Source organism: Pezoporus flaviventris, unplaced genomic scaffold (assembly GCF_033815535.1).
Source record: "Pezoporus flaviventris isolate CSIRO_AGI_PZ_B2104156 unplaced genomic scaffold, CSIRO_AGI_Pfla_v1 ptg000025l, whole genome shotgun sequence".
Classification (NCBI taxonomy): domain Eukaryota; kingdom Metazoa; phylum Chordata; class Aves; order Psittaciformes; family Psittacidae; genus Pezoporus; species Pezoporus flaviventris.
In genome coordinates, this window is record NW_026892573.1 from 15,705,524 (window position 1) to 15,719,588 (window position 14,065).

Below are 14,065 nucleotides of genomic sequence, written 5' to 3' on the forward strand. Positions count from 1 at the left end.
GGAGCACCTCCTGTATGAAGACAGGCTGAGAAAGATGGGGCTGTTCATCCTGGAGAAGAGAAGGCTGCGTGGAGACCTCATAGCAGCCTTCCAGTACCTGAAGGGGGCCTATAGGGATGCTGGCCAGGGACTCTTCGTTAGGGACTGTAGTGATAGGACAAGGGGTAATGGGTTAAAACTTCAACAGGGGAAGTTTAGATTGGATATAATGAGGAAATTCTTTCCTGTTAGGGTGGTGAGGCACTGGAATGGGTTGCCCAGGGAGGTTGTGAATGCTCCATCCCTGGAAGTGTTCAAGGCCGGGTTGGACGAGGCCTTGGGTGATATGGTTTAGTGTGAGGTGTCCCTGCCTATGGCAGGGGGGTTGGAACTTGATGATCTTAAGGTCCTTTCCAACCCTAACTATTCTATGATTCTATTTTAGTAGTGTGGTATGGCACTAGAGCTTTTTGGCTCAGATGTCTTTGTGGAAGAGATACAACTTTAAATACATCCTTTGTCATTTTTGTAAGGGGGCATTCATGTGTGCAGGTTTCTGTGCATCTGTGGTGGTTTCCTCAGCCACAGCCAAAACCCTAACTCCTGTTCTCAGTCAAATGTAGAGAGAGAAATCCAGACTCTACATCACTGCTGGCCTTCACTGAGGTTATTTGCTCCTCATGACCAGTAGATGTGTAATCCTGAGTCACTACTTGAGCTACCTTAGTAATTTTAGGTTTGTTTTGATTTAGGTTTTTTTTTTTGGATTTTTTGTTTGTTTGTTTTTTATTCATTTGCTTGTTTTTTGGGGGGTTTGTTTGGTGTTTTTTTATTTGTTTTTTGTTTTTTTTTTTTAAATGTCTGTTAAACTGGATGCACTGCATGGTGGAATAGGAGCAGTATTTGAAAGGAGAGAAGGAAAACTTGGTAATAAGAGCTGAAAAGCTGGAGGAGGGGGAGACGTTTGGGCTCTTAGATACACACGTTTTCTTTCTTTTTCTGGGTTGTTTTTGGTTTGTTTTTTTTTTTGGTTGGTTTTTTGTTTGAGTGGAGAGAACACTAGAGTGGAAACTGGGTGAGGATTTATTAAACTGGAAACGAGTTATTTTTGTGTATGGCACAGATACCATTTCCTGAAAAAATGGGAAAACTGGAAAAAATACACAATCCAGCAGTTAATGATCATTTGTCACTTAAAAGCAATGTTTGACTAGCTCTGAGGTCTTTGCTTTTCATGTTCTGCCATCCTATGTCCCGTATATCAAGAGTTTCTCTGTCAAAAAGCGCACGTACACTTCAGATCATGACCAGCTTCTTGAACCATTTAGCAGTGGTTAACTCAGCTGGAACTGATGGTTAAACTGACCTGCATGGGAATGGAACAGACTGCTTTAAGTGTGAGTTTCACTGTGGTAGAAAGGTTGAAATATTTGGGATGACAGTGAAACATAAATACTTGATTTATTTTTATTTTTATTTTTCCTAGCAGTAGCTGTCAGTGAATATGTTTTTAGGGCAGGAAATACTGTTTGAATACACAGCAGTACTTTGAGTGGTGTCAAAAGCCATGAAAGACATTAGATTATACCTGCCCTGCAGCTGAAAAGGATGTATCTTGACTACTGTGGTCACATATGTCATGCAGGTATATGCAGTGGAGATGCCAAAATCTGCACTGAAACAAGGCATGTGTTCCTAGGCAAGCAGATGCAGCTCTTGCTGATTTATGACACAAACTGTCTGCACAAGGTCCTCTTAAAATGCTAACTTGTGTCAGTGATAGTTTGTGTGCGTGTATACTGTGCTCCATTATACAGTCCAGAGATGCCATGCTATGGTTTGTATGCAGCTTTCTTATATTAAGAAGAAAAATGATTTCTTTCTGTTTATTCTTCAGGCAACAAGAGCCTCTCTGACTCAACATTGTACCAGTCTGGGGGAGTCACTGGGCAAGGAAAATGATATTGCTCTGATTATTGATGGCCACACACTGAAGTATGCCCTTTCATTTGAGGTCAGGCAGAGCTTTCTGGACTTGGCACTCTCCTGTAAAGCAGTCATTTGTTGCAGGTAAGAAATTATGGGACTTTTTCTGATGACAAAATGGGCAGAAAGCCTGAGAAAAATTCAGTCTGTTAACTTTCCTTGTGCTACTGTTTTGCAGTTGTATTTATCTTTATATATGTGTGCACTGGAATAAAAATATTGTGTGGCAAAAGCAATTGCAGTCCATGCATTTGAAGCAGTTGAACCCATTGGCTTTTCCCATCTCTTACTAATGTCTTTTCATGTGTTGGGACTCTAGGACTTGGTACTGCAGGGAGCTGTACTGGGGCTAATGCTGGTCAGTATCTTCATTAATGACCCAATGATTAGATGGAGTATGCTCTGAGAATGTTTACAGATGATACAAAACTGTGAGGAATGGTTGCTATACCATATAGCTGTGCTGCTGTTCTGAAGGACCTTGACAGGCTGAAGAATTGAGCAGAGGGAAATCTCATGAAGCTCAAGAAGATGAAATGCAAAGTGCTGTGCCTGGGGAGTTACAGGCCAGTGCACCAGTGAACCCTGGGATTTGTCAGGCTAGAAAACAGCTTTGTCCAGAAGGATCGTGGGGTCCTGGTGGACAAGATGACCGTAGGTCAGCAATCCACCCTGTCAGCAAGAAAAACAAAAGGCCAACAGTATCCTGGAATACAGTATGAAGAGCATTGACAGCAGGTTGAGGGATGTGATCCTTCTTCTCCACTCAGCACTGGTGAGGAAGATTATTAAGGGTCTAGAGTGTCTTTCATACAAGGGGAGGCTGAGGGAGCTGGGTGTGTTCAACCTAAAGGAGAGAAGGCTCTTAGCAATTTGTATAACTATGTAATAGGAGTGAATCAAGATGAGGGAGCCCAGCTCTTTTCTGTAGTGTTCAGTGACAGGACAAGATGCAACAAACAAATTAAAACACATGAATGTCTGTCTGAACACAACCACCCCACTGTTTTACTAGGGAGGGAGAGGGCATGAGGTGCTAGAGCTGGGGTCTTGATTGTACAGCTGTTTCATGGGGAGTGAGCAAGGATTTTACAAGAGGGAGCTCACACAATTGCAGTCATCTTCTCTTGAATGGAACAGGCCTGATACAGTCTTGTTTCTTATATTAAGGAAGTTGGTGTTCTCTGTGCAGTTACCTTGGGCTTGGAGAGCATCAAGTGCCCAGGAAGGGAACTGACCTTGTGTTGTAGACTTAGGCTTTGTATTTGTGGGGAAGATAACATACATTACATAAATAGAAAGCTCTTGCTTCCAATATACTCTCATAGTACTTTGGTAGAGATCCTTCCAAGGCAGTTAGTTCATTTCTCCAAGATTTGATGAGCTATGTCAAAGACCTGTGAAGGTGAAACAAATCATAAATTTCAAATAATTAAAATTATACTACAATAATACATGTAATTAACTGAAGAGAATGGTCCTGTTTTGCAGAGATGTGTAACACTGGACACTTCCTCTCATTATTTCTTGAGTGAGCCAACAGCAGTTGTAATTATTAGTGCATTAGCAAATTGAGGAACAATGTGGAAAAAATATTGAAAATTGTAAATCAAAGAGGGAAGGATGATGTAATTTTATAGGCTTAAAAAGAGGAGTAAAAATAACCGAGTTTTAAACCCCCAGGGAAAAAGAGGAATGCCTTTAATAACCTTTAAGGCTTTGCAGGAGCCTTCCATTTACTTGCCAGGTGCTTGATACTGAAGAAAGAAAAACATTTTTTTTCTACTCTGGGTTGTTTTTAATAGTACTTTGTGTGTCAAATAAGACAGTACGCTTAAACTTCACAGGAAAAAGGGTTTAAAATATAATTGGTGTAGCAAAAGGAAATTTCAAATTAAATAGAGTTAGTCTTCAAACATGTTAATTGGGAGGGGGATTTGGGTCGTTGGCTTAGTGGTGTGATGTTTAACCACTTCTAGGAGGAGTTGTGTTGCTCTTCTCACCACAGCATAAATTTGTGGGACTTTATATTTCATAAAGTTACTACAACATTTTAATCTCTAGGAGTTTTAGCTGCATTTGCCATTCAATTTTTTTCTTTTTCTACTGAAGATATAGTACAAATTCATTTGCTGGGCATTGGGCATAAACTGTAGTTGAACTTCATTCTCAGGGGTAATCTCTTGAAATGAAACTATAGTAAACTTGGCCCCATTTTGCATTAAGATGGAAAGATTGTATCTTCTGTTGTGGTTAGTCTTCCACTGTTACAGTATCTTTAACAGGCCACTGGCGCAGTGGAGAAAAATCCGTGCCTCCGGAGACTTGAAGCTTGCAAAATCAAACAATTCAAGAAAAAAGCCTTGTTTGTTAAATTATTTTTTCTAGAGGCTGACAGATCTTATTCTCCTGCCTCACACTGACTGGGATGTCACTATGTTAAGAGCAAGCAAATCTTGCTTTTCAGGGGAAGTGAATGGTGTTTGGAAGGCAGTTGAACTTATGACTTCATTTGAGATCTGAGCTGTTGATTGCCTGTCTGTTTTTCACATGTTCCTTTGAAAGACCTGTATTGATGTTTTGTGAGAACACCAAAATGTTAATGCTTAGGTAGAAGTGAGATTATATTTTTTAATAACAAAATGGACTTCTATCATTCATCTATTGCTTATACCTCTTAGAAAGCTGGTTTGTACAGCAGATTGCTGTGTTTTGCTTTGAATATAAAAGTAGCAGGGAAGTATGTAACTGGCATGTTACCGCAGCATATTTAATTCTCTACTGAAGAGCCTGTCTTGAATTTAAGTACTTGTATTGAAATATGTGGTGTTTCAGAAATATTTTTCTATGACACAGTACACTTTGGGAATGATTTTGTTGTTGAAGAAAACTTTTCTGCAGGTGACAGTGACTCTGCCTTTGAGTTTAATACTTTATTAACAAGATTTGCATCAGGAAGAAGCTGTTCACTGGCATTTTATAGATAATTCCAAGAAATTTATAAGTTCTTCAGTACTTATAATTAATTGTTGGACAACAGAAGTAGTCCTTCCCTTAATTTCTGTCACAGATGTAAGCACAATGAAGCAAGCATCTCCAGAGAAATGTGTGGCATGAGGCTGGGACCACATCCTTCATTAGGCTGCCTCAGGGTGGTGTTTTGTTCTTTTGGTTGTATTACTGGCCATTTCTGCAATACTGCTTGAAGTGATGGTGTTGGGATGTTGTTTGAGTGGAGCATTATTCTTTTTGACACGTTTGTCTTCAGAGCAAGAATGTTAAACTGAGCTTTTATACTTAAATCTGCAGCCCTTTTCAACCAAGTGCACAGTGAGTTGATGCTCCCTATTTGGCTATTTGATAGCAAGTTCTGAAGAGTTGCTTGTACAGGGAAATTTTGTGGGTCTGTCCTGTCCTCCACTGATGCTTCACTGGATCTGATTACATGTGTTGTGCTTAAAGGCAATGAAGTTGTTTTTACCATCTTCTCTTTTCTTCGTGCATGAGAGAATCCCTATTTCAACACCTCTTCCCTTCATTATGTGTGGTTTTTTTTGATGCAGTATTCATCTACTTCTGCTGCTCCTCTTGTGCTGGTTGAAATCAGTATAGCCATGGGGTATTCAGTGAAGCTACAACTTCATCAGCATGCAGTCTGCTCTATTAGTAAAATATATCACAGTGTCTGTTTTGAGCAATTTCTTTTTCCTGAGGTTTTATCTTGTTGATGGGTTTTAGTTCGTGACAATGTTCAGGCAGCAGGAACACGAAGAAAAATGTCTCAATTGCTGTACAATATCAGCTTTTCTGCCCTGCTTCTACCGAATGTCCTGTGGTGCAGCATGAACAGAAATTGAGGAACTCTAGCAACAGAAATTTCTATGGGCTGTCACAGGGGTGCTTGCTATTTCATGGCTACTGTGTCAGCATAATTTTGCTAGCTTTTAGGTATGGAAGGTATGCAGTTGTTGTGCAGTGCAGGAACATTGACTGCAGGACTTCTGCCCAACCTCACCAACTGACTTCATTAGGTCATAGTGACACAGACTTCTTTCAGTGCTTTAAGCAGTAGTGGAGCTGTAGTGATAATGGTTGGGAACTAAGGAAAGAAGTCAGGTTAGAAAATGCAACTTTAAACAACCTTCCAAAAATATCAACCCCCCTGACTATTTTCCCTCTTGTGTTGCTATTTCAAATAGTATGCAGAGTGGGTTGTGTGAGGACATGAGCCATGAACATTTCTCTGAGAACAGACACTAAGTGTTCTGGAATGAACATACCCATTGACTAGAGTCCATCTGCCCTAGTGTTGAAAAGGAAGGGATTTGACAAACTGAAAGCAGAAGGTGGGAGAAGAGAAGGAAAAAAGCAGCCTGTGAAGAGTATCTGTTGCTAATTGTTTGTGTCACTTCATCAGCTGGGTAATGAGAAGAGAGATGAGGAGATGAGAAAAGTTGTCTCTCTACTCCGAGTTGTAAGGTTTCCACAGCTTATGCTTCTTTTGTTCCATCATCATTTGGAGGAGACATTAATAATATAGCTCACAAAATGAACATCTGGAATACCTCTTAAATATTTATGCCACTAAGACTCAAGTTGTTGCTGGTGTTAGTATTTGACAAGGTGTGCTGTAGTTGAGAATGTATTTATTAATCAAAATACGGTCTTGTTGGCTTTCATTAGGAAAGATCTCAAATCTTTTGACAGAAAATTGCAACAGAATTCTGTTTAAGAGTATGCAAACCAATTCTAACATTAATTGGTCCCAAAGAAAATTATGGCTGTGTTACATCTTCCTGTATGTACATCTTATGTTTTCCCTCATCTGTCACCTACTAAATTATCAATGCTCATTCTCCTGTTCTATTTCTGACAACTCATGACAGCAATATTCATCTCATGACTTTGAAAAACCATAAGGGAGGAATAATTCTGGCAGCTTTAATGTTTGTAGATAATTGAAGTGGGAGTAATGTTTGGGTTTGCAGCATGATGTGCTCTCTGCACTCTTGAATAAAGAATACTCACAGATGTTTAGAAATGATTGCCTAAACTGTCCAGTGTGTATGTAGGTATGTGTAAAGCTCTCTTGGGACTTATGATTACTTCTCTTAGAAGCTTATTGGCTGGTTTGCAAGAAGTAAGTGAACTTGCATAATGCCACCAATTTTGTGTTGGACAGCCATTATGGGTAAACTTTAGGAGAAGGCTGGTCTTGTAAGTTATTGGTAATTATCTTGTCCTTTGAGTGGCAGTGAGTTTCTGCTGAATGCTCTGGCTTCTGTTTGTTCTTGTGAAGCAGTGTCCTGAGCTATGACAGTTCCTGAGCTCACTGTTATAGTTCATATTATTCAAATACATACCTAGGATTTAAAGGGGAAATTACTGTTAATTCCAGTCATTTGTCTGGTCAGCTGAGAACCCAAAAGGCAAAGACTTGACTCTAATCCTAGGTACATTAATGTTTCTCCAAAAGGTTGCTGTATCAATTAAATATATAAACCAAGGTAAAAATCCTGCATTCTGAAGTAGTCTTCTTGCAAGGAAATACATACTTATCAAGTCAGAGACATCTGTGAATCACTTGTTCACTTTCCTGGAATTATTTTTTTTATACTAAAAAAGTGCTTAAGGATACTGTTTTACTGGTATTGTTAGGTTTTTTAATTGGCAGGGCTGAAGCGTGTTTCACTCTTTCCCCTAGGGAATTATTCAATTGCCTAACAGTCTGAACTTAAATGATTCCTGCTATGTGGCCAAAACACTTTGCTTAACTTCACCACCTTACTATGACCATGACTATACTTAGAATTACTTTTCCTTTTCTTGTGTATTTGAGATGAGGAAGGAATTCAAAGTAAACTGGAAGTTGAATTGCTAATCCGGTTTCCATTGTTATTAACAATTTGGAAAAAAGTTTGCTTTTTTTGAACATATTAAAAATAGTTAATTTGTGGTTTTGGAACTTCAGATCAGGCAGCTGGTTTGGTCTTGGATTTGTTTTTATATTGGATGAGCAATTGAGTGACTTCTCATGCCCATAACTGTGATTATGAATTAAAAATTTATTCCCTAAATGTTCTACTACATTCACCTGAATGCTTTATTTCTGTAACCGTCGCTACTAGGAAATTCACTTACCAGCATGTATTTGGAAAGAGTTGGAGAAAGGAATAAATACCTCTAAAAACAACTGATTAGTTGTTTTTCTTTGGAAACAATTTTGTTGAAAAAATACTCTATGTCCCCTTTGGAAATGAGTTGGTTTCTTTTCCAGATGCTGTTTACCCTAGCTGTTTTTTTTTAAATGTTCGCTTGTTGCTATTTTGCATTGCAAGCCCCCTATTTAGGTGCCCAAACTCTTAGTATTTCACTTGATGTATTTCATAAAATGCAAGTGAAATTTCTGTCTTGAGCAGTGGTGTGATAGCTCTCACCAACAGTTCCAAATGGTACCAGTTTCTTCACCATACTACAGTACTTTGTCCCAATTGCTACCAGTTTTTTTAGTTTCTGAGCAGGAGCAACTAGCAATGCTATGTTCAGTGCTACACTTCCCAAATTGGAAAATAAACATTCCATAGATACTCCACATGAGAAAATGCTGTGCTGCTGGAACATACACTCTTTTAGAAGAAAGATAAAGCTGTGGTTTGGAATACCTTCTGTTCCATGAGAAATTCATATTCCTGGTATATTTTTGTTTCCATAAATGTTAGTGTGTTAACCCCTATATTCTGGTCAAGTTCCAACTTGAACAATTACTTTTTTCTCACTGAAATTCTCCTGCCTTCTCTATTGAATATAATATTCTTCACTTCCTATTCAAAGCTGTTCTGTGGGTGTCGGTGTAATAGCTAACAGTTGCCAGGTCTTAACCCAGAGGTACTATGACAAGGTCATGCTTGTGAAACCCAGCTGTAACTATTGGTGAACCTCGGTTTTAGCCTTCTATCTGATAAAAGTAATTTTGGAAACACAAATGTTACCACCAGTGTTTTAAAATAAAATGCATACAGCTCTTTTCTGGGGGAGGGGTGTTTGGTGACTTTTTTCTTGCTTTTTTTTTTTTTTTTTTTTTTTTTTGGAGATGGTGCACATTGACCCCAGGCTTATCCAAGTCCTTCCAGTTTGCCAGCGCGGTTGTAAATGAATTTTATAGCAGCCATTGGCAAAATGTTTTTGCTCTTTGATGGTGAAACAGTGGGCACAGGTTGCCCAGCAAAGCTGTGGGTTCCGCATCCCTGGCAGTGTCCAAGGCCAGGTTGGATGGGGCTTAGAGCAACCTGGTCTAGTGGAAGGTGTCCCTGCCCATGGCAGGTGGGTTCAAACCAGATGATCTTTAAGGTCCCTTCCAACCCAAACTGTTCTATGGATCTATGAAAATGGCTTGTGTCTTACCTGTGGTATGGACTTCTGTATTTGGTGAGGACAGTTTCTTAATATGATATAATGTGTAGGCTCGCTGCAGCTAACTGTCCTGTTTCAGATGGAGCTTCTCCCAAAACCAAAGTTCATGTCAGGCACTCTAATTCTCCGTTAGACCTCAGTAATACAGGATGCTTCCTGTTCAGGCATTCTGGCCCAATTAGACTCTTGACATAGTCCTCCTATTTCTTATTGCTTCTCATTTGTTGCACCAAATGCCTCTTTCCTGAGTTCCTGGAACAGTATGTCAACAGCCAGGGGGTGCCTGAATGCTTCCTCTTATAGAATTCCCTGCTGGTCCATCAGGCTGGATGGAGGCCAAAGGTCTGGTGCCTTTTCTGCAACCTTGCAGTTGGTTGTAAAGGTTTCTGACTGAAAAGATCTTTAATTCCTTCCTTACCAAGTTGCAGCTACAAGGAAATATGTTTCCTTTTCTGTGTTCTACTAATGGTTTGGGGAAGGTTATGAGGGAATAGGTATCTTTCCTCATTTTGATCATTGCTTGTTATTATGAATTTCCTTGTCTGAATATTTAGTTATAAAAGTTCTCAAAACTTTACCTACGAGAAGAGGACTTGAGGATACTCATTGCTTTTATTGAAATATCTGATAGAAATATTTTTGTCTTCCAAATTTAATATTTGAGTTTCACAAATACCCCAGTGCATGAATGTGCAGAAGACAAAGGCCTCTAATATGTGGTGCTGCACTGCATTCAGAAACACGACACTCAAAACAATTGTGATATCACTCCTTTCATCAGATCCAGCAAAGTCTTGTGCTCTATCCCACAGGACCAGCTTAAATATTGTTTTTTTTCCATTGTTAAAAGTACAGGTTATAAAATTACAGAGGCAGGAACAGTTGCTTCTGCAAGGGAATTAACTTGATGAGAACTTTGGGCTTTAGTGCACTGTAGTAATATGAAGGACACTTGAACTGGTAAAATGGCTCTGGCTGAAGTTTCTGAAAGTGTTTGGTGTTGGTGGAAGCTGACCAGAGTATGACTGAGTTTTGTGGGAGCATAGCTGAACCCGTGCTAGGTACTTGGAAAACTCTGACCTTGCAGTGGGTAGAATGGCTAGGCTTAAATTTACTTCTCTGCTGTTCATGGTAATTAATGCTATCTCTGAATTTGTGCTAATTAAAAACAAAAGTATGCATGAGGTAAGTGTAGCAAACCTGATTGGATTCAATAGAGTAAGAAGCAAACTCTTGGGTTTTAACTGTGAGTAAATCCCGCTGTATTCTGCAGGTCAAGAAAATCAAAGCTGCCTAACTGGATATAGTTTGGCAAAATAGCCATCTGTAGCTGATGGCGTGATTAGCTTTTGGGGAACTTAGACTGCTGCCTATGGACAGTAGAAGTAAGTGTTTGTAGGTTCTCATACATATTGTGGTCTATTTGCTGAGAGTACTCTGTAAGTGATGCTTACCTGCTTGTAAAGAGCAATACTGAACTCATCCTTCAAAAAAGAAAATCTTCTCTCTCCATGCCAGTAATTCTTCTTAGTGCTTCTAAGAAATGGCAAGCTAACAAATGTGTGGGGAATACTTGGACTTGCGTAGACATACTCCAAAACTTGAGGAAAAACTAATTTTCTGCTGTAGTTGAAGTACCATTCAGCTTAAGAAAAGTTGCTGTTACGAACACCACCAGTACGGTTCAAATGGTAAAAACTTGTGTTCTGTCTCCACCTGTAGCCTTTTCTAGTGCTTTCTGTGGAAAATCAGGTTTGGGTAGCTCCACCCTATTCTGGGAAGACTGCTTTGATGCCCCTGTCTTCTCTTAGGTTTTCTTCTATTCTTTTAAACTTGCTTCTCCCATAGTGTTAAGAGTAGATGATACAGTGATAGGCATTAAAAATCAATCTTTTTTTGATCTTGCTTCTTCATATCCCCCTTCTCTTGTCATTTTCCATGTCATGGCACACACTTAGACTTTAAATCGCTCCATCTCACAGGTCTTATGTCAAGTGTTTCCCTTTATAAAATATGTTGTCTTTGTGCATTTCTAGTATTGTTTTATTTATGCTCTACATATACCTTTTTTTATACAACACAGAGAAGGTGGAGGGTCTTCTTTTGTGAAAGGTATACTCAGTGTCAGAGTCAGTGCCAAGTTTCTCCAAAACTTTCTACTTCTACATTCCTCATCCTGCAGGCAAGGCACTTCTATATGCCTTGGTACTGGGATGTATGAACAGATCTATATTAAGTCTGAGCTGTGTGATGGGTCTCTTGGAACTGTGGGTCAGTCATTTTGTCCAGGAGATGGAATGACTGTACACTGCCTTAGTGATATGACTGATAACTGTGATGCCACTGGGATCACTGCCCAAGGATCAGATGAATGCATATCTCTGCTCTCTTGGGGGTTGTTTGTGTGACCCTTGAGCGTGGTGGTCTCCCTCTCATTACCCAACAAGTATCCTTAAAGCTGACAAAAGTAGCAACTTGTTCATAAAATCATCGGCGTTTGTGTAGATCAACTTTCAGGCAAGATCTGGATCCATAATTTTTATAAATAAAAAGTAGCTGTACTATTAGATTTGTTTTTTGCTGTTCAGGTTGGCTCTTTATATACTGAATACTGAGTCATATAGCAGGAGCCAGACCATGACTAAGTTATACTTAGAGCTGGGGACAACCTCCCAAACAACAAGCAGCTACTTGATTATTTTGAAACTCTGCAAGACAGTGTTTGTAGCTGCATTTCTGTTGGTTGAGATGTTCTAATTGGATCTTGTAAGCAGTTCTCTTCAAGGTATCTGACCCCATTGCTGTTAACCTGCACTGGTGATGGGTGACTAGTTTTGCTTTATTGTATTCAATACAACTAGGTTTAGGAGTCGAAGGAAAAAAAGTGTGCACGTTTTCTCCCTCATCATTCCTCATGTCTGCTTCTTTTGATAACCAACATGTGTGGTCTGGAAATCCAAGCTGTTCAGGGATATTTTGTTAGGGTAGGCTTTAAAAGGCAACATAGAACTAAGTTTTATCCTGCCCAAGTGTAAGAATCTAATGAATGTTTTTATTTTAATTGCTGAGCTCAGGAATTCTTAGCACATTCATGGGATTTGTTGGTTTTGTCTGGCTAGTTGAATGGATGAAGTAAACAGTGATAGAGAAAGTGCCTGTATAGCCCACTTCATGTCTGTTTACAACAATAGAGCTGTTGTGGAAGACTGTACCTAGACAGCTAGAACTTTATTCAACTGTTTTAGCCACGTCTGCTTTTAACAATGGCCTTGGGATGGACCCTGGTGACTTGCTTTCTTTTAATTGTCTGCTGCTGCCACTAACTTTTTTACACTTTGCTAAGTCAGAGATACGGTGAAGTAATTTCAAACTACTGAGTAGCTATACTGAAAACTGCATGCTTGCTTTTATGAAGGGCTCAGGACCTGACTGTATGGCATTGCTTAGAAACTTTAGGTTTTCTTTCTTCTCATGGCTATTAGTGTGAGGTTTAGTGTGAGGTGTCCCTGCCCATGGCAGGGGGGCTGGAACTAGATGATCTTAAGGTCCTTTCCAACCCTAACTGTTCTGTGATTCTATTATTCGCGTTTTGGACTTCAGTTTTTAGAGTTTTAAATTGTTATGTGCCTTCGCATTTAGGGAGATTTAAATATTGTATGTCTGTTTAAATACAGATGACTACACATGCTTCTCTGATTTGTAAGAACCTGGTGTATATGTATAACTATGTGCAAGGTTCATGTAGGTCGCATGGACAAGAAGCTGCAGATCGTTTTTCTTCCTGTGACCACTTCATGTGTTTTTGAAATGCTGTGGCTAACTTGGAGAGCAAAAGGGACAGAACATGGGAATCCCATTTGGACTGGCACACCTTGGGAAAGTGGAGCGTGTTTCAGTGGAGGCTGGTGGATCCAGAAGCTCGTCTGTCTCCAGTGTACAGCTGTGGCAGTAAGCCTGCTGTGCTTGTGGAGTTTTTGGGCTGTGAGGCACTGTGTGCATTATGCTGTTGAATTCCATCTCTGTCTTTCTGCATTGTATCTAATATTTAACCAGTTATTTTGACGAAGCATCTGCATCTGTAGTAGTGTGATTACTGATCAGCTAACAGGATATTCCCTGCAGGGAAGAGACTGCTTAACTCATTTCCTTGGCTGGGGAAGAGCTGGCTTTTAAGTTATGTGTGCACTCCTTGGGCATCAGCACCTACTCTCACTTCCTAGGTCTTTACCTGGGCTTTTAAAGAATCAGAATTATAGAATCATAGACTGATTTGTGTTGGAATGGGCCTTGGAGATCATCCATTTCAATCCCTCTGCCATAGGCAGGGACACCTTGCACTAGACCAAGTTCCTCCAAGCCCGTCCAGCCTCACCTTGAACACTGACAGGGATGGGGCAGCCACAGCTTTCCTGGGCAATCTGTCTCACTGCCCTCACAGTGAAGAATTTCTTCTTAATATGTAATCTAAATCTCCCCTGTCACCTTAAACCCATTCCTTCTTGTCATGTTACTACATGCCGATATAAAAAGTCCCTCTCTAGATTTCCTGTACACCCCGTTTAGGTACTAGGAGACTGCTATGTCTCCCCTTAACATGATGTCCTGATGGGATTGGAGAGTGTAAACTACCTCTCTCAAAACTGGTAATCTAAATTAAATGGTAGGTAAGGTAGGTGTAGGACATTTTTGT

General features: G+C 39.8%; 1 protein-coding gene across 4 annotated transcripts in view; it reads left to right on the forward strand.

Annotated features, from left to right (window-relative positions):
* Window positions 1-14,065, forward strand: part of ATP8A2 (ATPase phospholipid transporting 8A2) — a 323,662-nt gene that overhangs the window by 121,774 nt on the left and 187,823 nt on the right. For all 4 annotated transcript variants that reach the window (XM_061457660.1, XM_061457662.1, XM_061457661.1 and 1 more), the window contains one exon: window positions 1,877-2,049. In XM_061457660.1, the coding sequence (XP_061313644.1) occupies window positions 1,877-2,049 (173 nt within the window). The remainder of the gene's footprint in view (window positions 1-1,876; window positions 2,050-14,065) is intronic.